We start from the raw sequence: 27,957 nt of genomic DNA on the forward strand, positions 1-27,957 counted from the left end.
TGAGAGGAAGTGACTGAGAGGAAGCGATTGTGCCTGCCAGTTCAGCAGCATCTATTTGCGCTGAGAGAAGTGGTTTGAGCTCTGCCGGCCGACTGTACAGAGAGCAGCGCGACTCTGTAATCCCTCTGCCCCCCGTCTCCGCTGCCCCACCGCACGTGAATCGTTTTGTGAAGAGGCGAGGACAGCCATGGAAGAAGGTAAGAAATACCTTGAAGAATTGTGAAAGACAGAGTGGATGTGGAGAGGATGTTTCCACTGGTGGGAGAGTCTAGGACCAGAGATCACAGCCTCAGAATTAAAGGACGTTCCTTTAGAAAGGAGATGAGGAGGAATTTCTTTATTCAGAGGGTGGCGAATCTGTGGGATTCTTTGCCACAGACGGCTGTGGAGGCCAAGTCAGTGGATATTTTTTTAAGACTTTTTTTTAAGAGATAGATTCTTGATTTGTACGGGTGTCAGGGGTTATGGGGAGAAGGCAGGAGAATGGGGTTAGGAGGGGGAGATAGATTAGCGGAGTAGACTTTATGGGCCGAATGGCCTAATTCTGCAGTTATCACTTATGACCTTGTGTGTAAGAAGGAACTACAGATGCTGGTTTAAACCGAAGATAGACAGTAACTCCGTGGGACAGGCAGCATCTCTGGAGAGAAGGAATGGGTGATGTTTCGGGTCAAGACCCTTCTTCAGACTGAGAGTCAGGGGGGGAGGGGAACGAGAGAGATAGACGGGACTTAGGACAAATAAATGGAAGATATGCAGAAAGCAATAATGATCAAGGATATGTGGAGCCCACAATGGTCCGTTGTTGGCTGTGGGGCAGGTGATAACTCGATAATACCTTAACAAGTAAGAAACTTTCTCCGGGTCTCGACCCGAAACGTCACCCATTCCTTCTCTCCAGAGATGCTGCCTATCCCGCTGAGTTACTCCAGCTTTTTATGTCTAACTTCGGTTTAAGGTTTAAACCAGCATCTGCAGTTCCTTCCTGCAACTATCTCCAGGTGTTGGTTGTGCTGCTGTCTAAGACATCGTTGCCTCTTGCTGAGGGTGTTTTGACTGATAGAAAGATTTGCACGGAAACTAACCCTACGACCCACCTGAAGATAGACACAAAGTGCTGGAGTAACTCAGTGGGTCAGGCAGCATCTGCGGAGAAAAAGGATAGGTGACGTTTCGGGTTGGGACCCTTCTTCAGACATTCCGTCCTAAAACATCACCTATCCTTTTTCTCCGATGCTGCCTGACCGGCTGGGTTACTCCAGCACTCTGTGTATTGTTCAGGATTACAGCATCTGCAGTGCCAGAGACCCGGGTTCGATCCTGACCACGGGTGCTGTCGTTTATACGTTCTCCCCATGGCCTGCGTGGGTTTTCTCCGGGTGCTCCGGTTTCCTCCCACACTCCAAAGACGTGCAGGTTTGTAGGCTGAAGAACAGTCTGAAGAAGGGTTTCGGCCCGAAACGTTCGCTCCATAGATGCTGCTGCACCCGCTGAGTTTCCCCAGCAATTTTGTGTACCTTCAGGTTTGTAGGCTAATTGGCTTGGTGCAAGTGTAAATTGTCACTAGTGTGTGTCGGATAGTGTTAGTGTGCGGGGATCGCTGGACTTGGTCGGCTGAAAGGCTTGTTTTCGCTTTGTATCTCTAACGCCACTAAACTAAACCAAATTAAATTAACTTTAACTAAACTTAACTAAACTAAACTTATAGACAACAGACAATAGACAATAGGTGCAGGAGTAGGCCATTCGGCCCTTCGAGCCAGCACCGCCATTCAATGTGATCATGGCTGATCATCCCCAATCAGTACCCCGTTCCTGCCTTCTCACCAAATCCCCTGACTCCGCTATCTTTAAGAGCCCTATCTATCTCTCTCTTGAAAGCATCTAGAGAACCGGCCTCCACCGCCCTCTGAGGCAGAGAATTCCACGGACTCACCACTCTCTGTGAGAAAAAGTGTTTCCTCGTCTCCGTTCTCAATGGCTTACCCCTTATTCTTAAACTGTGTGTGGCCCCTGGTTCTGGACTCCCCCAACATCGGGTACACGTGTGTCCAAACCCATAACAAACTTAACTAAATTAATTTAAGTGTAACTAAAGTAAACTAAAGAGCTAGCACAGGAAAGATGGGCTGAATGCACTCTTTCTTCGCTGTATTCTGTTTCTCATGCAGAAGATCACAGGGTTTTCTGCAAATCTTTGTGAGGAGTCAAGGAGAGAAGATCTGCCTTCTGGAACCTTGTGGTTACGAAGTGTGAAATGTATTTTTACAGTTTACGAGAACAGGTTTAATTGTGGAACTATTCACTGGTCAGGCAGCGTCTGTGGGGAGAGAAGCAGAGTTAACTCTTCATTCAACCCTGCCAGTTGGATTAGACGGTACTATCAAGCCCGCCCTGGTTGATGTCAATCTGCCTCCTATCATTGAAGATAGACACAAAATGCTGGAGTAACACAGAGAGTGTTGAATCTGTGGAACTCTCTGCCACAGAAGGTAGTTGAGGCCACAGTTCATTGGCTATATTTAAGAGGGAGTTAGATGTGGCCCTTGTGGCTAAAGGGATCAGGGGGTATGGAGAGAAGGCAGGTACAGGATACTGAGTTGGATGATCAGCCATGATCATATTGAATGGCGGTGCAGGCTCGAAGGGCCGAATGGCCTATTCCTGCATCTATTTTCTATGTTTCTATGTAACTCAGTGGGACAGGCAGCGTCTCTGGAGAGAAGGAATGGGTGATGTTTTGGGTCGAGACCCTTCTTCAGACTGAGAGTCGGGGGAATGAGAAACGAGAGATATAGACGGTGATGTAGAGATATATAGAACAAATTAATGAAATATATGCAAAAAATAGCAATGAACAGGGTAACACGAACTAAGTAAGTAAGTCTATTGGCCAAGTATTCACATACAAGGAATTTGCCTTGGTGCTCCGCCCACAAGTAACAACATGACATACAGTGACAGTTACGAAGCCCACAAAGTTCCCCTAGTGGGTGTAGGATAGTGTTAGTTTGCGAAAATCATTGGTCAACATGGACTCGATGGGCCGAATGGCATGTTTCTCGAAACCAAACTATAAAAAACAACTTATGAACTCACGAAGGGCCTGTCCCTGTGCTGTCGTGAAGTTTAGAGATATGGCGCGGAAACAGGCCCTTCGGCCCACCGAGTCCGTGCCGACCAGTGATCCCCACACACTAACACTATCCTACACACACTAGGGACAATGCACATTTATACCAAGCCAATTAATCTACAAACCTGCACGTCTTTGGAGTGTGGGAGGAGACGCGAGATCCCGGACTAAACCCACACGGATCACGGGGAGAACGTGCAAACTCCGTACAGACAGCACCCGTAGTCGGGATCGAACCCGGGGCTCTGGGCCGTGAGGGCAAGAAGCACTGAGCTTGTCAGAAGGCATGTTTAAGAAAGAACTGCAAATGCTGGAAAAGTCGAAGGCAGACAAAAAGGCTGGGGAAACTCCAGCGGGTGAGGCAGCATCTATGGAGCGAAGGAAATAGGTGTCGAGTCTAGACCTGAAACGTTGCCTATTCCTTCGCTCCATAGATGCTGCTTCACCCGCTGAGTTACTCCAAAATTTTGTCTACCTTGTCAGAAGGCAGATAGATCTGCCTTGTGAGTAAGAAGTGGATTTTCGACGAGAGCGTTTGACTTTGGTATTTTTGTTTGTGCTCTTTGCCTGATAGCTTGTTTGTTTTCTGCACCATAGTTAAAACCACCAGGGGACTTTTGCAGGGGGAGGGTTGGCCCCCCCGGCCTACTATGTCACTGCGGGCAGCCAGCCCGGTCCATGTTACACTGACACGGAAGCACTTCGCGTTTCTATAAGCAGATAGATAGAGAGGAGTGTTTAAGAAGGAACTGCAGATGCTGGAAAATCGAAGGTAGACAAAAGTGCTGGAGAAACTCAGCGGGTGCAGCAGCATCTATGGAGCGAAGGAAATAGGCAACGTTTCGGGCCGAACCCCTTCTTCAGACAGAGGAGGTCTCGGGGCTGAAGGTGGACACAAAATGCTGGAGTAACTCAGCGGGACAGGCAGCATCTCTGGAGAGAAGGAATGAGGATTCCTTCTTCAGTCTCGACCCGAAACGTCACCCTCTCCTTCTCTCCAGAGATGCTGCCCGTCCCGCTGAGTTATTCCAGCATTTTGTGTCTACCTAGACTCGACACCTACAGGTCTTGATGCCGGGCGGGCAGGATGTGGTTTTGCAAATGGCTCGGCCTTTGACCACACACCCGTCTCGCTTGCAAATGTGCTCCTTGTAAACGCCACCAGAACAGCTCTCTCTCGTCCGAAGATGATCTCGACGAGGCTGTTTGATGACAATCTGATGGTCACTATTTTCAGCATCCGCCCACGTTTGCCACATTCTAATTATTTTTTGCTTCGTGAGGTGAATAGTTTAGTTTAGCTCATTTATATATTGTCATCACGCCTAACCGAGGTACAGTGAAAAGCATTTTTGCTGCAAGCTATCAGCTCAGCGTGAAGAGTGTACATGTTTACAATCAGGCTGTCCGCAGCTTACAGTTACAGGAAGGCAAAAAACATCACCCATTCCTTTTCTCTCCAGAGATGCTGCCCGACCCGCTGAGTTACTCCAGCACTCTGTGAAACGTCACCTATCCATGTTCTCCACAGATGCTGCCCGACCCGCTGAGTTACTCCAGCACTCTGTGAAACGTCACCTATCCATGTTCTCCACAGATGCTGCCTGACCCGCTGAGTTACTCCAGCACTCTGTGAAACGTCACCTATCCATGTTCTCCACAGATGCTGCCTGACCCGCTGAGTTACTCCAGCACTTGGTGTCTATCGTTGGTGTAAAGCAGCAAGTGAAGTTCCTTCCTACACGTATCACAGTTTCAGTTTAGTCTCTGACTAACACACAAAGAGTAGCCTGACTTAGGCCACATCTTGGATCGCCATGGATGGTGTTAACTCTGAATTCCTCCCCAGTTCATAAGGACATATGCTGAGAGAATGGAGCGGCTGGGCTTGTACACTCTGGAGTTTAGAAGGATGAGAGGATATCTCATTGAAACATGTAAGATTGTTAAGGGTTTGGACACGCTAGAGGCAGGAAACATGTTCCCGATGTTGGGGGCGTCCAGAACCAGGGGCCACAGTTTAAGAGTAAGGAGTAAGCCATTTAGAACGGGGACGAGGAAAAACTTTTTCACACAGGGTTGTGAGTCTGTGGAATTCTCTGCCTCAGAAGGCAGTGAAGGCCGATTCTCTGGATGCTTTCAAGAGAGCTCTTAAAGATAGCGGAGTCAGGGGATATGGGGAGAAGGCAGGAACGGGGTACTGATTGGGGATGATCAGCCATGATCACATTGGATGGTTGTACTGGCTCGAAGGGCCGAATGGCCTACTCCTGCACCTATTGTCTATATTTTATACTCATTGTGAATAAGACAGCCTGTATGGCCGTGAGAGGTCTCCAAAGAGTCTTTCTGGTCGCCGCTGAATTTTCAACATGTTGAAAATTTTGGCGACCTATCACGGGTGCCGGCAGTCGCCTGTAAAGGTCGCGTAAGTGGGAGAATCCCTTAACTCAGCGGGCCAGGCAGCGTCTCTGGTGAAAAAGGATGGGTGATATTTCAGGTCGGGAATGTCCGATGAAACGTCACCCATCCCTCTTCGCCAGAGATTGTGGGCCGGAGCACCCGGAGGAAACCCAACGCAGTCACTGGGAGAACGTGCAAACTCCACACAGACAGCACCCGCGGTCAGGATCAAACCCGCAGGTCAGTTCTGGCGCAGTGTGGCAGAGTACATTAAAACTGAAACTGGATTGCTCATTAATGTAACGGAAGGAATGATGGGGATGGAGGGGGAGGTGAGGTTGGGTGAGTCGATAGTGCGGTTTGTCATTTTCACACACCTTTCATGATGGCCCAACCATTCTCACAACTATTGAAGCATTTTTTATACTCGCTGGAGATTAGGATGAGGGGGAAATCTCATTGAAATATATCATATATCTATCTATCATCTTATATATTACTAAAACTCTCATCTTGTTTGTTTGTTTTTTTGTATGTGTGTTCCTGAAACTCCGCCAAAGCTGTACACGATAGCGCTACAATCTTTGGCCCACCTTACTCCCCGTTGTCCTGCGGTGTGAACCAGCAAGTTTTGTTCAGATTGATGTTATATTTTACAAGTTATTGACATTTTATACTTTAATAAAAAGTCGCAGTCGTGCTCACACATTTTGACTCGCGTCACAATGGGGACCTGTCACAATTGAAAATGGCGGCGCAGTTGGGGGCTATGGGTGAGTGGTGGAATATTGCGTTGGGGAACGGGACCCAAGGGGTTCTGCTCTTGGTCGAGTATAAATATAAGTATAAACACACACATTTTTATGTACATGCGCGCACACACACACACACCCCGCTGGTCAGCATGCACTCTGTGGGCCGAAGGGCCTGTTCCCACGCTGCATCTCTAAACTAAACCCTCTCTCAGTCACGCACGAACCGGCTGCTTCCTGCAAGGCAGGCAGCCAAGTTTGGGCTGAGAATGGGGAATTGCAGGAGTTAGTTCCTCCTCATGATAACAGCACCTGTTTCCGCCATCCACACGCTCTAAGCAGCAGGCAATGCTCAACTGAGTCAGAACATGGACTCAGTGAGTAATTCAGGCCCCGGATCTGAGGAAGGATATGCTGGTGCATGAGAGAGTCCAGTGGAGGCTTGCGAGAATGATCCCAGGGATGACTGAGATCACGTAGCATAATGAGCGTTTGACGGCGCTGGGCCTGTGCTCGCTGGAGTGTAGAAGGATGAGGGGGTAACTCATTGAAACTTACCGAATAGTGAAAGGCCTGGACAGAGTGGATGTGGAGAGGATGTTTCCACTAGTGGGAGAGTCTAGGACCAGAGGGCACAGCCTCAGAATAAAAGGACGTTCCTTTAGAAAGGAGACGAGGAGGATTTTTTTTTAGCCAGAGGGTGGTGAATCTGTGGAATTTATTGCCACAGAAGGCTGTGGATATTTTTAAAGCAGAGATTGGCAGATTCATAAGTGATAGGATAGGGGTGGGAGATTGCAACCTTCACGTGGTCCGCCCTGTTTCGACGAACGCAATCAATCCGGCATGCACAAACGGAAGATCAAATAGAACAAGTTGTCCTACAACTTTAGGCTGTGCATGCCATACGCAAGAAGAAGTGATAGGAGCAGAATTAGGCCATTCGGCCCATCAAGTCTACTCCGCCATTCAATCATGGCTTTACCTCTCAACCCCATTCTGACCCGCTGCCTTCTCCCCGTAACCCCTGACACCCTTTCTTTTTTCTTCCATCAAACGTGTCCAAAGACAGGCAGCTCGATTTGTTACTAACACCTATGAGAGAGAAGCGAGTATCACGCAACTTCTGAATTCTCTGGGGTGGAAGGAACCCTCTCCAAGACAGACAGACGTGAAGCTCACCGTTTGACCTGTTTTTACAAAATGTTAAATGGTCAGCTCGACATAGACTACAAGACCTACACCAAACCCAAACCAATTAGGAGCAGACGAGGGCATTCGATCCAATTTGTGATCCCAGCTACAAAGACAGATGTGTACAGCAATTCGTTCTTCCCCCGCACAATTAAAGCATGGAATAATCTCCACCCTACTATAGTTACCCAACCAGATGCAACTAAATATAACGTAGCTCTTTCTTCCCAATAACCCTTTCTGGCTTAAGCCGTCCCTTCACCACCTCCAGTTTAAATTCCATTTGGAATATATTGGAGGACCAAGAAACCAAGAACCAAGAACCCGTACAGTGGTGGAGAGGGAGAGATAGATCAGGCATGATTAACCTCTGACTTGCGAACATTAATTTCAGACAGATCGGTGACGTACTGATGTTCAGATATAATAGTGGATGTTACTCTAGGAACATGTTTAGAAGTACATTATGCTGCAATGTTTCTTCTGTCTGAAGAAGGGTCTCGACCCGAAACACCGCCCACTCCTTCTCTCCAGAGATGCTGCCTCACTCGCTGAGTTACTCCAGCATTTGGTGTCTACCTTGGATTTAAACCAGCATCTGCAGCCTTGCCGAGGCAGCGTGAGGCGCAGATGGAGTCGATGGAAGGGGGGTTGGCTTGCGTCGAAGATAGTCACAAAAAGTTGGAATGTCTCAGCAACTCTGCAGAAAAGGAATAGGTGACGTTTTGGGTCGAGACCCTTCTTCAGTGGGTTGGTGTGATGTTCTGGGCATTCAATGCAACTCTTCCACCCTCTCGTCCCTCAGAGTCACAACTCACGTCAGTGGAGCAGGAAGAGGTCCACGTTATACGTATACACAAGGAGGAACTACTGGAGGACATTCAGGTATGGATCATAAAACAAAACCGCACAGGAACAGGCCCTTCGGCCCACAATGTCTGTGCCAAACATGATGCCAGGCTCAACCAATTTAGTTGTGTTCAGTTTAGAGATACAGCGCGGAAACAGATCCTTCGGCCCACCGGGTCGGCGCCGGCCAGCGATCCCCGCACACGAACACTATCCTACACACACTTAATTAACCTACAAACCTGCACGTCTTTGGAGTGTGGGAGGAAACTGAAGTTCTCGGAGAAAACCCACGCGGTAGAGTTGCTGCCTCACAGCGCCGGAGACCCGGGTTCCATCCTGACTACGGGTGCTGTCTGTACAGAGTTTGCGCGTTCTCCCCGTGACCTGCGTGGGTTTTCTCCGGGCGCTCCGGTTTCTTCCATATTCCAAAATCATGCAGGTTTGCAGGTTAATTGGCTTCTGGAAATTGTCCCTAGTGTGCAGGGTAGGATTAGTGTACAGGTGATCGCTGGTCGGCACGGACTCAGTGGGCCGAAGGGCCTGTTTCCGTGCTATACCTCTAAACATATCCGAACATCGCCCCCTCGTCAGTGCGTTGCAGGCACGCCCCACCCTCTGGGTGACAAACCTGCCCCGCACATCCCATGTAAACTTTCTCCCGCTCACCTTAAAGCAAAACCCTCCCTCCCGGGACACTTCCACCCCAGGGGAAATATTCTGGCAGTCTGCTCCTTCTCACATTTCTCAATGTGGCGTCTTGCTGTGTATAAATTGTCTGCTCTGTCTCCCACTTTAGCCGGGGCTTCTGAAGAAAAATATCTAAAAGAATTCAGGGCACTTTGAAAGAAAGTGTCGGAGCGCTACATGAATGCAGTCTTTTCTCACTTGCTTCCCTTAAATGAATGAATAGATGAATGAATGAATTGATTAATTAATCGATTAATTGATTAATGAATTGGTGAATTAATTGATGGATTGATTTATTAATTGATCAATTAATTGATTAATCAAGTAATCGACCAATTGACCAATTAATTAATTAATTAATTCTCTAATGGATTAATGGATCTAATGAATTAATGGATTTATTGATTAATTAATCGGCTAAATAATTAATTGATCGACTGGCCGATTAATTAAATTAATTAATTGATCAATTAATAATCAATTCATCAATTAATTGACCAATTAATTAATCGTGAATCCATTAATTAATCAAGCACCTCGCCCATTAATCAGTTAATTAATTAATTCAGTTGGCCGATTAATTAATTGCTTAGTTGCTTAATTAAGTGATTAATTGATTAATTAATTGATGGATTAAGTGATTAACTAACTGATTAATTGATTGGCTAATTGATTAATTAAGTGATGAATTGATTAATGAATGAATGAAGCTTTATTATCACATGTGACAAGTCTCGGTGGGGTTCATCGTTTTGCATCCACAAGGTATGCAAAGAGTGGCCACACAAAGGGCAGCGACAACTATATTGACCTCATTGTAAATTGCACTGTATTTATCTGCCCTTACATCCTAATCCTTCTCCCCCCTCTCTCTCCTACTTACTGGAGATGCCTCCTGTCTCCAGCCCTGCCAACTTTTCCCGACGTGCTTCCTAACTGCAACTATTTTCACTCTTCAGAAGCTGAAGATGGAGATTGCTCAGGTCATCGCGGACCTAGAGAACTTCAATCAAGCAGGGGAGAGGTGAGTCCGAGCCAATTTGACCATGCAGTTACAATAGACAATAGGTGCAGGAGTAGGCCATTCGGCCCATCGAGCCAGCACCTCTCAAAATTGAATTAGTGTGAACGGGTGATCGATGGCCAGCCAGGACTCGATGGGCCGAAGGGCCTGTTTCCGTGTTGTATCTCTAAACTAAGTTAATCAAGTTTTCCTTTGCTTCCGTTCAGCAAAATTGCAGAAAGGAACAAACTGATGGCTGTAGGCAGGAAGAAATTCAACATGGATCCGAAAAAGGTACCAACCCTCTCCTCAGTGTACATCACCTCTCTCCGACAAGTGTAACTCCACACCTCTCCTCTCCTTGTCTTACACTCTTTTATAATAATAATAATAATACATTTTATTTATGGGCGCCTTTCAAGAGTCTCAAGGACACCTTACAAAAATTTAGCAAGTAGAGGAAAAACATGTAGGCGGAATTAAATAAATAGTAGAGACATGACTAGTACACAAATTAAAGACAGAATTCAATTCAAAACACAATATGAGGCAATTCAAGCACAGATGAAAAGGGAGGGGGACGTGGGGCTAAGGATAGGCAGAGGTGAAGAGATGGGTCTTGAGGCGGGACTGGAAGATGGTGAGGGTTATCTCCTTTCCATCTGGCCTTTGTCCACCCACCTGACGATCATAAACTCCCTCATCCGCATCCACCTTACATTGGGCGAGGCTTTGACCGGGTCCGTGCCGACCAGCGATCCCCGCACGTTAACACTATCCTACACCCACTAGGGACAATTTTTTACATTTACCAAAAGCCAATTAACCTACAAACCTGCACGTCTTTGGAGTGTGGGCGGAAACCGAAGATCTCGGAGAAAAACCCACGCAGGTCACGGGGAGAACGTGCAAACTCCGTACAGACAGCACCTGTAGTCGGGATTGAACCCGGGTCTCTGGCGCTGTGAGGCAGCAACTCTACCCGCTGCACCACCGTGACTGCCCTTGACTTGTGACTTGGACAAGTGACATTTTGGGCTGGTCCCCTTCTTCAGACTAATGTAACTAATGCATGGACTTCCTCCCACCCCCCCCAACCCTCCATCACCTCTCCCTCCAAGATATCTTGCACTCTCCCCCAAATGTCCATGGAATTCTCTGCCACAGAAGACAGTGGAGGCCAAATTCACTGGATGTTTTCAAGAGAGAGCTCTTTGGGCTAACGGAATCAGGGGATATGGGGAGAAAGCAGGAACGGGGTACTGATTCTGGATGATCAGCCATGATCACATTGAATGGCGGTGCTGGCTCGAAGGGCCGAATGGCCTACTCCTGCACCTATTGTCTATGTTTCTATGTTGGAGTTCTCTGGTTGAGACAGCGTTACTGCCTTGTAGATAGAGCTCGGGCTTTTGTGCACAGGCAGGTAGCTATTTCTCTTCATGTTTGGCTCAGTTAGCAAGGCAGGAAGCTGCATGAGATGCACTTGCAGAGTGGAGCTCTGCTGAAGCAACACCATGAGGGCCTCGATGGTGGAGAAACCCAACTCTGTTTCCTCAGCAACTGTTACTTGCAAAGAAATCAATCTCTCTGCTCCGTCTGCTGAGTACCGGAGTAACCCTGTCTCTGCCTCAGAGGGCGGTGGAGGCAGGTTCTCTGGATGCTTTCAAGAGAGAGCTAGATAGGGCTCTTAAAGATAGCAGAGTCAGGGGATATGGGGAGAAGGCAGGAACGGGGTACTGATTGGGGATGATCAGCCATGATCACATTGAATGGCGGTGCTGGCTCGAAGAGCCGAATGGCCTACTCCCCGTGACCTGCATGGGCCTATCTCGCCCACACCGGCCAACATGTCCCATCTACACTAGTCCCACCTGCCTGCGTTTGGTCCATATCCCTCCAAACCTGTCCAGTCTTTGGGCTAACGGAATCAGGGGATATGGGGGAGAAAGCAGGAACGGGGTACTGATTCTGGATGATCAGCCATGATCACATTGAATGGCGGTGCTGGCTCGAAGGGCCGAATGTCCATGTACCTGTCTAACTGTTTCTTAAACGTTGGGATAGTCCCAGCCTCAACTACCTCCTCTGGCAGCTCGTTCCATACACCCACCACCCTTTGTGTAAAGAAGGCTCTTATTAAATCTTTTCCCCCTTCACCTTAAACCTACGTCCTCTGGTCCTCCATTCACCTACTCTGGGCAAGAGACTCTACCCGATCTATTCCTCTCATGATTTTATACACTTCGATAAGATCACCCCTCATCCTCCTGCGCTTCAAGGAATGGAGACCCAGCCTGCTCAACCTCTCCCTACAGCTCACACCCTCTAGTCCTGGCAATATCCTTGTAAATCATCTCTGAACCCTTTCCAGCCTGACAATATCTCTCCTATAACACGGTGCCCAGAACTGAACACAATACTCTAAATGTGGTCTCACCAACGTCTTGTACATCTGCAACATGACCTCCCGACCGCTATGCTCAATACTCTGACTGATGAAGGCCAAGGTGCTCAAAAGCCTTATTGACCACCTCGCCAACGTGCGACTCCACAACCACGTTCCTAGATCCCTCTGCTCTACAATAGGCCGACACGATGGCACAACGGTAGAGTTGCTGCCTCACAGCGCCAGAGACCCGGGTTCCATCCTGACTATGCAAGCTGTGAGAAGGAGAAAGAGGGGATGGAGATCTAGGAAAATGCAGAACAGATCATTGTTAACTTGGAGAAGGTGGCAACAAAGCAAACAGAGATGTTCTTACACCTTACACTTTCTTATCTCTGTACCTCCCGCACCCCCTGACTCAGTCTGAAGAAGGGTCTCCACCCGAAACATCGCCCATTCCTTCTCTCCAGAGATGCTGCTGAGTTACTCCAGCATTTTGTTTCCATCTTCGGTTTAAACCAGCAGCTGCGGTTCCTTCCTCTACATCATGGCAGATGACATCAATGGTGTTGAGTCATAGATCATCCATCATCTAATAGAACAAGTGAGGTTTGTGGGCTCGAGTGACCTAGTTACACTGTCATATTTATCATCTAAGATCGACTGAGAGTTAAGGACAATGGAATACTTAGAAAAGACTGCATCATTCAAGATCATCGACCTGTTTCCGGCACTTATCTAGTGTCGGCAAGGTCTTTTAGACTCATAGAGTGATACAGCGTGGAAACAGGCCCTTCGGCCCAACTTGCCCACACTGGCCAACATGTCCCAGCTACACAAGTCCCACCTGCCCACGTTTGGTCCATATCCCTCCAAACCTGTCCTATCCATGTTCCTGTCTAACTGTTTCTTAAACGTTGGGATAGTCCCAGCCTCGACTACCTCCTCTGGCAGCTCATTCCATACACCCACCACCCTCTGTGTGAAAAAATTACCCCTCAGATTCCTATTAAATCTTTTCCCCTTCACCTTGAACCTTTGTACCCTGGTCCTCGATTCCCCCACTCTGGGCAAGAGATTCTGTGCGTCTACCCGATCTATTCCTCTCCTGATTTGATACACTTCTGTAAGATAAGTTGGCTAGATCCAAGATAGTGATCGGATGGATGGATGAAAGATGAGGAGGTGTAGAGAGAATGCTCTGGAATGAAGGCTAATGGCGGGATAGGGAAAGGGAAAGTGAAAGGGTGAGGCAAAAGAAAAAAAACAAAGTGCTGGAGTAACTCTGCAGGTCAGGCAGCATCTCTGGAGAGAGACCCACCAGAGTTAATGTACTGTAGACACAAGGAACTGCAGACGCTGGTTCACAAGAAAAAGACACAGAGTACTGGAGTAACTCAGCAGGTCAGGCAGCATCTCTGGAGAGAGACCCACCAGAGTTAATGTACTGTAGACACAAGGAACTGCAGACGCTGGTTCACAAGAAAAAGACACAGAGTACTGGAGTAACTTAGCAGGTCAGGCAGCATCTCTGGAGAGAGACCCACCAGAGTTAATGTACTGTAGACACAAGGAACTGCAGGCGCTGGTTCACAAGAAAAAGACACAAAGTGCTGGAGTAACTCAACAGGCCAGATGGCATCTCGAGAGAACGTGGACAGGTTACGTCTCAAGTCGGGAACTTTCTTGGAACACAGTCTGAAGAAGGGTCCCGATCTGGTCGGGGCGGACATAGTGGGCCGAAGGGCCTGTTTCCCCGCTGTTTATCTAAACTATACTTTTAAAACGGTGGCAGGAAATGTCTCAGCAGGATGACTGCAACATTATTTGTAAACGTGGAACAAGTTCACTCACCAGCTGAACTTTTTCCTGCCATCATTTTATCAATTGCTAAGAGATCACAGAGGTCCCATGACGTCATCGAAAATAATAGTGTAGGAGGGAACTGCAGATGCTGGTTTAAACCGAAGAAAGACACAAAGTGCTGGAGTAACCCAGCGGGCCAGGCGGCATCTCAAAGCATCACGTATTCCTTTCCTCCAGGTTTGTAGGTTAATTGTCCCTAGTGTGTGTAGGATAGTGTTAGTGCGCGGGGATCGCTGGTCGGCACAGACTCGGTGGGCCGAAGGGCCTGTCTCTGCGCTGTAGCTCTAAACTAAATGTTACATTCAACGTTTGGGGTTTGGCACGGTGGCGCAGCGGTAGAGTTGCTGCCTCACAGCGCCAGAGACCCAGGTTCGATCCCGACTACGGGTGCTGTCTGCACGGAGTTTGCACGTTCTCCCCGTGACCCGTGTGGGTTTTCTCCAGGTGCTCCAGCTTCCTCCCGCACTCCAAAGACGTGCAGGTTTGCAGGTTAATTGGCTTGGTATAAATGTAAGATTGTTCCTAGTGTGTGTGTGTGTGTGTGTGTGTGTGTGTGTGTGTGTGTGTGTGTGTGTGTGTGTGTGTGTGTGTGTGTGTGTGTGTGTGTGTGCAGGGATCGCTGGTCGGCGCGGACTCGGTGGGCCGAAGGGCCTGTTTCCGCGTTGTATCTCTAAACTAAACAAGTCTTTGAACCCTTGTCAATGACTGACTTTCTTTCTTGCCAGGGAATAGATTACCTGATACAGAACAAGATGCTGTGTCAGAATGAAGAGGACATTGCCAAGTTCCTGTACAAGGGGGAAGGTTTACACAAAACCCCAATCGGAGACTACCTTGGAGGGAGGTGAGTCTGATGGACTTCTTGCACCATGTATGATGTTTACACAATGTGTGGTTCTGCAACGAGCAAGAGTTTCATTGTTCTATCTGGGACACGTGACAATAAAACACTCTTGGCTCTCGACTGGACATCTGCACAATTCCAGTTGCTGCCTCACAGCGCCAGAGAAGGTTCCCCAGACTGATTCGCGGGATGGCAGGACTTTCATATGAAGAAAGACTGGATAGACTCGGCTTGTGCTCGCTAGAATTTAGAAGATTGAGGGGGGATCTTATAGAAACTTACAAAATTCTTAAGGGGTTGGACAGGCTAGATGCAGGAAGATTGTTCCCGAAGTTGGGGAAGTCCAGAACAAGGGGTCACAGTTTAAGGATAAGGGGGAAGTCTTTTAGGACCGAGATGAGAAAATCATTTGAAGTGGTGAATCTGTGGAATTATCTGCCACAGAATGTAGTTGAGGCCAGTTCATTGGCTATTTTAAGAGGGAGTTAGATGTGGCCCTTGTGGCTAAAGGGAACAGGGGGTATGGAGAGAAGGCAGGTACAGGATACTGAATTGGATGATCAGCCATGATCATATTGAATGGCGGTGCAGGCTCGAAGGGCCGAATGGCCTACTCCTGCACCTATTTTCTATGTTTCTATGTTTCTAGACCCGGGTTCAATCCTGACTATGGGTGCTGTCTGTACGGAGTTTGTACGTTCTCCCCCTGTGACCACAAAACTCCCCGTGAGTTTTCTCCGGGTGCTCCGGATTCCTCCCACACTCCAAGGATTGGCTTCTGTAACTTGCATGATACAAACCTGAGATAACACGAGTCTGTTTCCACACAGTGTGACTCCATGTCTCTGATGACCCACAGTATGTTGAGCAGATTGGAGGTGTAAGGGAATACGATAAAACATGAATTAGTTTTGTAGTTTTAGAGATACACAGTGCGGAAACAGGCCCTTCGGCCCACTTGCCCATGCTGACCAACATGTCCCATTTACACTAGTCCCACCTGCCTGCATTTGGCCCATATCCCTCCAAACCTATCATATCCATGTACCTGTCAAAATTATCCCTAAACATCGCGATGGCCAGCGATCCCCGCACACTAACACTATCCTACACACACTGGGGACAATTTACATTTACACCAAGCCAATTAACCTACAAACCTGCACGTCTTTGGAGTGTGGGAGGAAACCGGAGCACCCGGAGAAAACCCACGCAGGTCACGGGGAGAACGTGCAAACTCCGTACAGACAGCACCCGTAGTCAGGATTGAACCCGGGTCTCCGGCTCTGTGAGGCAGCGACTCTACCGATGCACCACCGTGCCGCACAACCCCACCCCCCCCCCCCCCCCCAAATAAAGTAGGGTCAATAATGGGCCAGTACTGGCTTAAGCCCTCTCTTCACCACCTCCAGTTTAAATTCCATTTGGAATATTTTGGAGGACCAAGAAACCAAGAACCAAGAACCAAGTACATTTGAGTGATTGTTATATGGAAGGTAAAATTATAAAGTTGGCTTTCGCAGTTAAAATGCAGTAGGGATTTTTAAGCAGTGGGTCCAGTCAGTTTGGTCGTGAACAAGTCTCTGAAACTTTGCTGCACTCTCATCTCTACAGAGAAACGTTAAACCTCAGGATCCTCCAATCCTTCGTGGAACAGCATGAGTTTTCCGACCTAAACCTGGTGCAAGCGCTAAGGTGAGAACATTTCATGTATCGGTTGATCAATAGACAATAGACAATAGGAGCAGGAGTAGGCCATTCGGCCCTTCTAGCCAGCACCACCATTCAATGTGATCATGGCTGATCATCCACAATCAGTACCCCGTTCCTGCCTTCTCCCCATATCCCCTGACTCCGCTATCTTTAAGAGCCCTATCTAGCTCTCTCTTGAAAGCATCCAGAGAACCTGCCTCCACCGGCCTCTGAGGCAGAGAATTCCACAGACTCACCACTCTCTGTGAGAAAAAGTGTCTCCTCATCTCCGTTCTAAATGGCTTACTCCTTATTCTTAAACTGTGTGTGGCCCCTGGTTCTGGACCTGCTTGTTCTCGATAACTCAACACACTCAACCCTGCTCACCACATTCACACCCCCAGCTGCAGTATCTGTCCCCAGATAGTTGCATCTCAGCTATATAGCCTTGTGGCTGAAATTAGACTGGACATAAGCACAACCATAACTAAGTACGAAAGTGCAACGAATGTGGTGCAAGAATAATATTATTACGAGTAGTATTAGTGTAGGATTAATGGTATTAATGCAAATCAAGGGGGGAGGGAAGGGGGGGTCTGGGGCGGGGGGGAGGGAAAGTGAGGGGGGTGGGAGGGGGAGAGGGGGAGGTCTCCCTGCTGGATGTGTTCCCCTGTTGAAGCTGTGAGGGAGACTGAGCCACTGGGGGCAAACCCGAGATCTAATATTCCAGTCCTGTGAACGTCCAAAAACATACATGTCAAGGGAAAACTAATTTTAGGCCATTTTCAACTGAGATGGGAATTGGTAAAGTTTAGTTGAGCTTGGACTAAACGTGTGTGTGCATGTGCGTGTGTGCGCACGTGTGTGTCTGTGTGTGTGCGGGCATGTGCGCATGTGTGTGCGCACGTGTGTGTGTGTGTGTGTGTGTGTGTGTGTGCCTGTGTGGGTGCAATTGTGTGTGTATGTGTATATGTACGTGCATGTGTGTGTATATGTGCGTGTGCGTGTACCTGTGTGTGTGTGTGTGTGTGTGTGTGTGTGTGTGTGTGTGTGCGCGCGCGTACCTATGTGTGTGTGTGCGCGTGTGTGAGTGTGTGTGTGCGCGTGTGTGTGCGTGTGCGTGCGCGTGTACCTGTGTGTGTGCGCGTGTACGTGTGTGTGTGTGTGTGTGTGCGTGTACCTGTGTGTGTTTGTGCGTGCGTGTGTGTGTGCGCGTGTACGTGCGTGTGCGCGTGTACCTGTGTGTGTGTTACTGTGCAGACACTGACACTGCCATGTTGCCCTGACTCAGGCAGTTCCTGTGGAGTTTTCGGTTACCGGGAGAGGCGCAGAAGATTGACAGGATGATGGAAGCCTTTGCCACTCGATACTGTCAGTGTAACCAGGAGGTGTTTCAGTCAACCGGTGAGTATCTCAAGGTGGCAACTCATGCTTCTCAATTTAATTTAGTTAGAGATGTATGTGTTACTGTGCTGTATCTCTACAGTCCAATCCTTAACGCTGAGAGCTTTATCGTCCCATGGTTGACTACAAATACAAATTAAAACAAACTCTGGATTAGGATTAAAATGCTGTGAGTTGTCATTGACGTTTAGTTTAAAGATACAGCGGGTAAACAGGCCCTTCAGCCCACTCCGACCAGCCATGCCCACACACTACCACTATCCTACACACACACACTAGGGACAATTTACAATTGACCTACAAACCTGCACGTCTTTGGAGTGTGGGAGGAAACCGGAGCACCCGGAGAAAACCCACGCGGGTCATGGGGAGAACGTGCGAACTCCTTACAGACAGCACCGTGGTCAGGATCGAACCCGGGTCTCTGGCGCTGTGAGGCAGCAACTCTACCACTGCGCCACCGTGCCAGAGCAAGGCCCTTCTTTGGCTTTGTGGAGTTACTTTAAGCAGTCGTTGCTCTTTCCCTTGGGGGGGGGGGGGGGGGGGGGGGGGGGGGGGGGTCCAATCAACAAAGTTGACATAACATGCCGGAGTAACTCAGCGGGACAGGCAGCGGCATCTCTGGAGAGACGGAACGGGTGATGTTTCTCCATTCTGGAGGGTCTCGACCCAAAACGTCACCCATTCCTTCTCTCCAGAGATGCTGCCTGTCCCGGCCGTGTTACTCCGCCACCTTCATTGTAAGCCAGCATCTGCGCCCGCGGCCTCATGAACAATGTGTTTTCCACTCCAGACACCTGCTATGTGCTGTCGTTTGCCATCATCATGTTGAACACAAGTCTACACAACCCCAACGTGAAGGAGAAGCCGGCACTGGAGCGCTTTGTGGCCATGAACCGAGGGATCAACAACGGCGGGGACCTTCCGCAGGAGCTACTCAAGGTGGGCACTCCCTGGTCAGCGACCCGGCACGAACAGAGAACCATCGAAACAGAGAAAGTAGGCGCAGGAGCCGGCCATTCGGCCCCTCGAGCTAGCACCACCATTCAATATGATCATCCAAAATCAGTGCCCCATTCCTGCTTTCTCCCCAGGTAGACAAAAGTGCTGGAGAAACTCAGCGGGTGCAGCAGCATCTATGGAGCGAAGGAAATAGGCGACGTTTCAGGCCGAAACCCTTCTTCAGACTTGCTCTCCCCATATCTCTTAACTCCATTAGCCCTAAGAGCTAAATCTAACTCTCTCTTGAAAACATCCAATGAATTGGCCTCCACTGCCTTCTGTGGCAGATAATTCCACAGATTCACAACTCTCTGGGTGAAAAAAAGTTTCTTCTCAATAGACAATAGGAGCAGGAGTAGGCCATTCAGCCCTTCGAGCCAGCGCCACCATTCAATATGATCATCCAAAATCAGTACCCCATTCCTGCTTTCTCCCCATATCCCTTGATTCCATTAGCCCCAAGAGCTCTATCTAACTCTCTCTTGAAAGCATCCAGTGAATCGGCCTCCACTGCCTTCTGTGGCAGAGAATTCCACAGGTTCACAACTATCTGGGTGAAAAAAGTTTTTCCTCATCTCAATCCTAAATGGCCTACCCCTTATTTTTAAACTGAGTGGCCCCTGGTCGTGGGCTCACCCAACATGGGGAACATTTTTCCTGCTATACCACCCACAGCTTCACTGGGCAAGACCGAAGCCAATTAACCTACAAACCCGCACTTCTTTGTAGTGTGGGAGGAAACCAGAGCACCCGGAGAAAACCCACGAGGGTCACGGGGAGAAGGTACAAACTCTGTACAGACAGCACCCGTAGTCAAGATCGAACCCGGGTCTCTGGTGCTGTGAGGCGGCAACTCTACCGCTGCTCCACCGTGAATGCGGAGACGAGAAGCCACGTGTCGGAGTCAGCTGGGTGGAATTTCAAATCAAATTGAAGTCTTCAGGCTAAAGAACTTTCCCTTGATTCCTTCACACAGAACCTGTATGAGAGCATCAAGAATGAGCCCTTCAAGATCCCCGAAGACGATGGCAACGATCTAACGCACACGTTCTTCAATCCTGACCGAGAAGGTTGGCTTTCCAAACTGGGTACGTGTGAGGGGACACAAGGAACTGCAGATGCTGGTTCACAACAACAACAACAAAACTCAAAGTGCTGGAGTAACTCATACGTTCATAAGTGATTGGAGAAGAATTAGGCCATTTGGTCCACACCGCCATTCAATCACGGCTGATCTATCAAGGTTTACAAGGTTAATTCCCGGGATGGCGGGACTGTCATATGCTGAGAGAATGGAGCGGCTGCGCTTGTACACTCTGGAGCTTAGAAGGATGAGAGGAGATCTCATTGAAACATATAAGATTGTTAAGGGTTTGGACACGCTAGAGGCAGGAAACATTTTCCCGATGTTGGGGGAGTCCAGAACCAGGGGCCACACACAATTTAAGAATAAGGGGTCGGCCATTTAGAACGGAGACGAGGAAACACTTTTTCTCACAGAGAGTTGTGAGTCTGTGGAATTCTCTGCCTCAGAGGGCAGTGGAGGCAGGTTCTCTGGATGCTTTCAAGAGAGAGCTAGATAGGGCTCTTAAAGATAGTGGAGTCAGGGGATATGGGGAGAAGGCAGGAACGGGGTACTGATTGTGGATGATCGGCCATGATCACATTGAATGGCGGTGCTGGCTCGAAGGGCCGAATGGCCTACTCCTGCACCTATTGTCTATTGTCTATTGACCCCGTTCCCTGCTCTCGTTACAGGCGGGCGTGTGAAAACATGGAAACGGCGCTGGTTCATTTTGACCGACAACTGCTTGTATTATTTTGAGCACACAACAGTGAGTCGCTTGTATCATATTATACGAGATATTGAAAGATAAATGTCTGCTTGTTTTGAAATATTTCCACCCCCCCCCCCCCCCCCCCCCCCCCCCCCCAAATTCCACAGCAGTAAGCATTTCGGGCTTCAAGGTGTGTACGTTCACGGTGGCTGTTCCCTCTCCCCCTGGTGTGTAGATGGCAGTGGCATCAATGGGCCTGACAGGGAGACGAGCTTTGAGGGTGAGAGGCGGGGCACAGTTATGCCCCTGTCCCACTTGGGAAACCTGAACGGAAACCTCTGGAGACTTTGCGCCCCACCCAAGGTTTCCGTGCGGTTCCCGGAGGTTTTTGTCAGTCTCCCTACCTGCTTCCACTACCTGCAACCTCCGGCAACCACCTGCAACCTCCGGCAACCGCCTGCTACCTCCGGGAACCGCACGGAAACCTTGGGTGGGGCGCAAAGTCTCCAGAGGTTTCCGTTCAGGTTTCCTAAGTGGGACAGGGGCATTACGCTCATAGTGGGTAGAGCTGCAACCTCACAGCGCCAGAGACCCAGGTACGATCTGTTGTCTGTGTGGAGTTTGCACGTTCTCCCAGTGAGTTTTCTCCAGGGGCTCCGGTTTCCTCCCACGCTCCAAACCCGTGCGGGTTTGTAGGTCGATTGGCTTCTGTAAGTTGTCCCCAGTGTGTAGGATAGACTGGCGCCCGGCAGATCATTGGTCAGCATGGACTCGGTGGGCCGAAGGGCCTGTTTCCACGCTGTATCTCTAAATCTAAAAATCAAAAACCACCAACTTACCTAATTGGTTGAGAAGGAACTGCAGATGCTGGAAAATCGAAAGTAGACAAAAATGCTGGAGAAACTCAGCGGGTGAGGCAGCATCTATGGAGCGAAGGAATTAGGCGACGTTTTGGGTCGAGAATCGACCCGAAACGTCACCTATTTCCTTCGCTCCATAGATGCTGCCTCCCCCGCTGAGTTTCTCCAGCATTTTTGTCTACCTTCCATCTACCGAATTGAATTATCTTTAATCGGACTTTACCTTGCACTAAACGTTATTCCCTTATCATGTATCTGTACACTGTGGACGGCTCGATTGTAATCATGCATTGTCTTTCCGCTGACTGGTTGGCATGCAGCAAGAAAGCGTTTCACTGTACCTCGGTACACGTGACAATAAACTGGACTATATGCTACTCTAAAGCAAGCACTATTTCAAAACAAGAGGCATATATAAAAATAAGCTCTTTTGTTTCACAGGACAAGGAACCTAGAGGAATTATTCCATTGGAAAACCTGAGTGTCAAAGCAGCGGAAGACTCACGAAAATTGGTATGTGCTTCAACTCCATTCTCCTGCCTTTGACTCGTGTAGGCATCAAGAACCCATCAAACTCAATACCCAACGACTTGGCCTCCACATCCGTCTGTGGCAATGAATGCCACTGATTCACCACCCTCGGACTAAAGAAATTCCTCCTCGTCTCTGTTCTGAAGGAACGTCCTTTTGGATCTGAGGATGTGGCCTCTCCCAATAGTGGAAGGGTTTTGGCCAAAAACGTTGCCTATTTCCTTCGCTCCATAGATGTTGCCGCACCTGCTGAGAATCTCCAGCATTTTTGTGTACTCCACACATCAAGTCTAGTTTGGTCCATATCAACCCTTAGCCTCAACCCACAGGGTACTTCCCAACAGACAATAGACAATAGGTGCAGGAGTAGGCCATTCGGCCCTTCGAGCCAGCACCGCCATTCAATGTGATCATGGCTGATCAATCCTCAATCAGTACCCCGTTCCTGCCTTCTCCCCATATCCCATGACTCCGCTATTTTTAAGAGCCCTATCTAGCTCTCTCTTGAAAGTATCCAGAGAACCTGCCTCCACCACCCTCTGAGGCAGAGAATTCCACAGACTCACAACTCCCTGTGTGAAAAAAAGTGTTTCCACATCTCCGTTCTAAATGGCTTACTCCTTATTCTTAAACTGTGGCCCCTGGTTCTGGACTCCCCCAACATCAGGAACATGTTTCCTGCCTCTAGCGTGTCCAAACCCTTAATAATCTTATATATGTTTCAATGAAATCCCCTCTCATCGTTCTAAACTCCAGTGTGTACAAGCCCAGTTGCTCCATTCTCTCAGCATATGACAGTCCCGCCATCCCGGGAATTAACCTGGTGAACCTACGCTGCACTCCCTCAATAGCAACTTGAGACTCTTGGGTCTCGACCCAAAACGTCGCCCATTCCTTGAATTGAATTGAACTGAATTGATTTTTTTTATTAGGGACAGTGCATATTAATAAACATTTGCATGTAATATGCAAGATTGTAGCCAGTAGCTAATTCCCATCTTTAGTCCCGACACAAGGTAAACATATCCCAAACAAGGTCAAACCAAAAGACAAAAACAAAAACAAAACAAACAATAAAGTAAAAAAGTAGCAATAAAAGAATACCATAGGATAATTTTAATGTAGATTATGATTGCAATTTTGATTTTGCAGTAAGCATGTTTTTAGATGTTTGGTAAATGAGGTAAGGGTTGGCAGATCCCGTATGACGCATGGCATCGTGTTCCAGGTCTGCGACGCTCGATATGAAAATACTGACTGCCCAAAGACACTTTTCCTAAACGGGACTATACAATCACCCCTGGAGGCTGCTCTTGTCGACCTATTTGTGTTTTTCTTTATAAAGTCCTTTAACGGAGGTGGGGCTAGTCCACGGAAGATTTTGTAAACCAAAATCAAGTCCGAATATTTGATTACGTTTTCCCAGCTCAGCAGATCAAATTTCTTCAGGATGTTACAGTGATGGTACATTCTGGGCTTTTTGTCAAGAGTTTTTAGGGCTTGTTTATAAACAATTTCAACAGGCTTTAGTGTGGACTTACATGCCAGTGACCAAGTTGTTATACAGTAGGTCATGTATGGCACAATCATTACATTAAAGTATAGTTTGGCTGAATCAATAGTTACATTATTTCTAATATATCTAAAGTTGGACAAATTAAATTTTATTAAATTTACTGTTCTTTTCACCTGTTGTTTGAAGCAGAGCTGTGAATCGATCACAATTCCTTAATATTTAAACTCATGTACAATTTTAAGTTTTGTTCCATGTACAAACACATCAGGATCTCCATCAGTACTTGCCTTTTTGGAGAAAAACATACAGATAGTCTTTGACACATTAAGATGTAGATCAGAAAACTGCAACCAGTTTGACACATTAATCATAGCAGCTGAGAGGTCTTGTGCAGCTTGATGTTTGTTTTTGGCATGTACATACACAACTGCATCGTCAGCATACATCTGGCAAGTTACATTTGATGTACAGCTACTTGGTAGATCATTAATGTACAGACTGAATAATAGTGGTCCCAAGATTGAACCTTGAGGTACACGAAGAGGGTTTTTAGAAGTTGCAGATTTACTGTTGTGCACTCTAACACATTGTTTTCTCTGTACCATATATGACTCAATCCATTTCATCGTGCTCAAAGAGAGGTTAAAATAGGACAATTTGGTCATCAAGATCTGGTGGTTCACAGTATCAAAGGCTTTTCGTAAATCAAGAAAAACAGCTCCTATAACACCACCTGCATCAATTTTGGACTTCATATTTTCCAAAAGGAAGCAAAGTGCCGTCTCGGTGGAGTGATATTTTCTGAAGCCAAACTGCATTGGGTTTAGGGTATATGGACTATTGTTTAAATGTTTAATTATCTGTCCTGCAACCCATTTTTCAGCTATCTTGGAAATTGCCGGGAGAATGCTTATTGGTCTATAATTACTAATTATAGTGAGGTCTCCTGATTTTAAAATGGGAGTTATTACTGCAGATTTCCAAGAATTTGGGAATACACATTCGTTTATGGACTTGTTGATGATGCTGGTAATTGGAGCAATGAGTGACTGCTTATGAGCTTTAAGAAACATTATATCCATACCAAAAGCATCTTCGGCTTTTGAATTTTTAAGACCACAAATAATCCTGTTAACCCATGGCTGAGACACTTCATTCAAAATAAGAACCTGGGAAGCAGAGTTCAGCGGCATAGCATGTCGGACTGCGGAACAGGAACTATGAGTCAAGTTCTTCACAGAATCTATAAAATACGTGTTAAGGGCTGTTGCAATCTCATTTGGATCATTAGTCAGATTTTCATTTAGTTGCAACTCCCTAATGTTCTTGTTGATGATATTATTTCCAGTTAGTTTCCTTATGTTTGTCCAAATCTCCTTAGCATTACCTCTTGTGTTGCTTATTACATTAATATAAAAGTTTGCCTTAGCATTCCTGATTTCTTTAGTGACTTTATTTCTGAGTGAGGTAAATATTTGTCTATTTTGTGCTGCTTTTGTCTTCAGGGATATCTTAAGGGTATGGCCTTCTCTCCAGAGATGCTACCTCACCCGCTGAGTTACTCCAGCATTTTGTGTCTACCTTCGATTTAAACCAGCATCTGCAGTTCTTTCTTACACATCTCTCTGCATCACTGTCTTTATTCCCTCGTTTCCCTTTCTCCCGAGTCTGTCCGAAAAAGGATCTCAACTCGAAACGTCACCTATTCCTTTTCTCCAGAGATGCTGTCTTGACCCACCGACTTACAGCCTAGCCCAGCTATAGCATGGAGTTGGTGACGTACAAACTCCGCACAGACAGCATCTATAATCAGGATGGAACCCGGGTCTCTGGCGCTGTAAGGCAGCAACTCTACCGCTGCGCTAGTGTGCCGCTCAAAATGTACTAATGGACAAATTAATGCGAACGCTGGCGCGATGATTTGTGTTTTGAAGCCAATGGTTGGTTGACCAACTTGTTGTTTTATGTTGCAGAATTGTTTTGATCTGTATTCGCCCAACAGTAAAGGCCACACCATCAAAGCCTGCAAGACGGACACGGATGGGCGGGTCGTCGAAGGCAACCACCATTTCTACAGAATATCTGCACCTTCCAAGGAAGAAAGGGATACATGGATCAAATCAATCAGGTACAACTGAAGAATGACACAAGAAGCTGGAGTAACTCAGCGGGACGGGCAGCATCTCTGGGGAGAAGGAGTGGGTGACGTTTCGGGTCGAGACCCTTCCTCTGAGTAAAACTGAACCAGATTCAGTTTAGTTCAGAGATACAGCGTGGAAACGGGCCCTTCGGCCCAACTTTCCCACACCGGCCAACATGTCCCAGCTACACTAGTCCCACCTGCCCGCGCGCGCTTGGCCCATATCCCTCCAAACCTGTCCTATCCATGTACCTGTCTAACTATTTCTTAAACATTGGGGCAGTCCCTGCCTCAACTACCTCCTCTGGCAGCTTGTTCCATACACTCACCACCCTTTGTGTGAAAAAGTTACCCCTCAGATTCCTACTAAATCTTTTCCCCTTCACCTTAAACCTATGTCCTCTGGTCCTCGATTCCCCTGCTCTGGGCAAGAGACTCTGTGCATCTACCCGATCTAATCCTCTCATGATTTTATACACCTCTATAAGATCTCCCCTCATCCTCCTGTGCTCCAAGGAATAGAGACCCAGCCTACTCAACCTCTCCCTGTAGCCCAGCCCAGCCCCTCTTGTCCTAGCTTACACATTAGGGACAATTGAAAGAAGCTAAGCGACTTGTCTAAAATAATAATGACGGCAGTTCCTATATCGTTAAAAATACAGTTAGTGTATAGAAACTGAAAAATAGGCGCAGTGGGCCATTCGGCCCTTCGAGCCAGCACCGCCATATAATGTGATCATGGCTGATCATCTAAAATCAGTACCTCGTTCCTGCTTTCTCCCCATATCCCTTAATTCCTTTAGCCCCAAGAGCTAAATCTAACTCTCTCGTGAAAACACCCAGTGAATCGGCCTCCACTGCCTTCTGTGGCAGAGAATTCCACAGATTCACAACTCTCTGGGTGAAAACGTTTTTCCTAATCTCAGTCCTAAATGGTCGACCCCTTATTCTTAAACTGTGTGTGACCCCCTGATTCTGGACTCCCCCAACATTTTTCCTGCATCTAGCCTGTCCAATCCTTTTAAGAATTTTAGGTTAGACAAAAGTGCTGGAGAAACTCAGCAGGTGCAGCAGCGTCTATGGAGCGAAGAATTTTATATGTTTCTGTTTCTATAAGATCCTCCCCCTCACCCTCACCCTTCTAACTTCCAATGAATACAAGCCCAGTCGACCCATTCTTTCATCATACGTCAGTCCCGCCTTCCCAGAAACTAACCTCAATAGCAATAATATCCTTCCTCGAAATTAGGAGACCAAAATTGCACACAGTATTCCTTGCATTACAGTAATGCGAATTAACATATTTGTGGTTATTATATTTCAGAGCGAGTATTACGAAAGATCCTTTTTATGACATGGTGGCAGCAAGGAAACGGAAACTAACCAGCAACAAATTGAACTAGGAAGACCTTCTCTGTCTTACCTCTGAACTGCTAAATAAGACGGTGAAGTAGGTTTCACTATGACATTTATTGCACGTACTACCTCCAGCAGTGTTGGACTCTGCCTGTTTCCACTCGGGTTGCCGTCCGCACCTGTTCCTGAAGTGGGAATTCCAGGAATTGGGAAAATGCAACCCCAACGTGTCCATCTGAGCTGCTCCCATTTGGTGGAGTCATAGAAGCATCCTGGATTGCCATCTGCAGAGAATTCAAGTTCCTTTCACAATCAAGTGGCGTCCATCCAAATATTGGGACTACAATATCAGTGGTGAATCTGTCGAATTCACCGCCATCGACGGGACTTGCAGTCCGAGCCAATGGATATTATTACGGCGGAGTTTGATTCTAGATTAGCACGGGTGTCTGGGGTTATGATGAGCGGGAAAGATAGATCAACCACGATAGAATGGCAGAGTAGACTTGATGGGCCGAATGGTCCAATTCTGTGCCTAGAACTTATGAACAT

General features: G+C 47.5%; 1 protein-coding gene across 1 annotated transcript; it reads left to right on the forward strand.

Annotated features, from left to right (window-relative positions):
• Positions 1-43: 43 nt before the first annotated feature.
• LOC116966950 (cytohesin-3-like) lies at positions 44-27,957 on the forward strand. The gene is made up of 13 exons (XM_033013337.1): positions 44-197; positions 8,291-8,370; positions 9,984-10,048; positions 10,255-10,321; positions 15,008-15,126; positions 16,741-16,821; positions 18,110-18,222; positions 19,016-19,164; positions 20,201-20,312; positions 20,983-21,059; positions 22,304-22,375; positions 25,883-26,037; positions 27,374-27,957. Exons 1-13 carry the CDS (start codon positions 188-190, stop codon positions 27,450-27,452), a joined length of 1,179 nt encoding a protein of 392 aa, XP_032869228.1. The 5' UTR covers positions 44-187; the 3' UTR covers positions 27,453-27,957.

This window comes from Amblyraja radiata, chromosome 38, assembly GCF_010909765.2.
Source record: "Amblyraja radiata isolate CabotCenter1 chromosome 38, sAmbRad1.1.pri, whole genome shotgun sequence".
NCBI classification, from domain to species: Eukaryota; Metazoa; Chordata; class Chondrichthyes; order Rajiformes; family Rajidae; genus Amblyraja; species Amblyraja radiata.

What these genes read in the sequence shown, in the direction of transcription:
- LOC116966950 (XM_033013337.1), top strand. An exon ending in AACTACTGGAGGACATTCAG is followed by an intron (nt 8,371 to 9,983) that starts GTATGGATCATA and finishes TTCACTCTTCAG; the next exon opens with AAGCTGAAGATGGAGATTGC. An exon ending in TTCCGCAGGAGCTACTCAAG is followed by an intron (nt 19,165 to 20,200) that starts GTGGGCACTCCC and finishes TCCTTCACACAG; the next exon opens with AACCTGTATGAGAGCATCAA.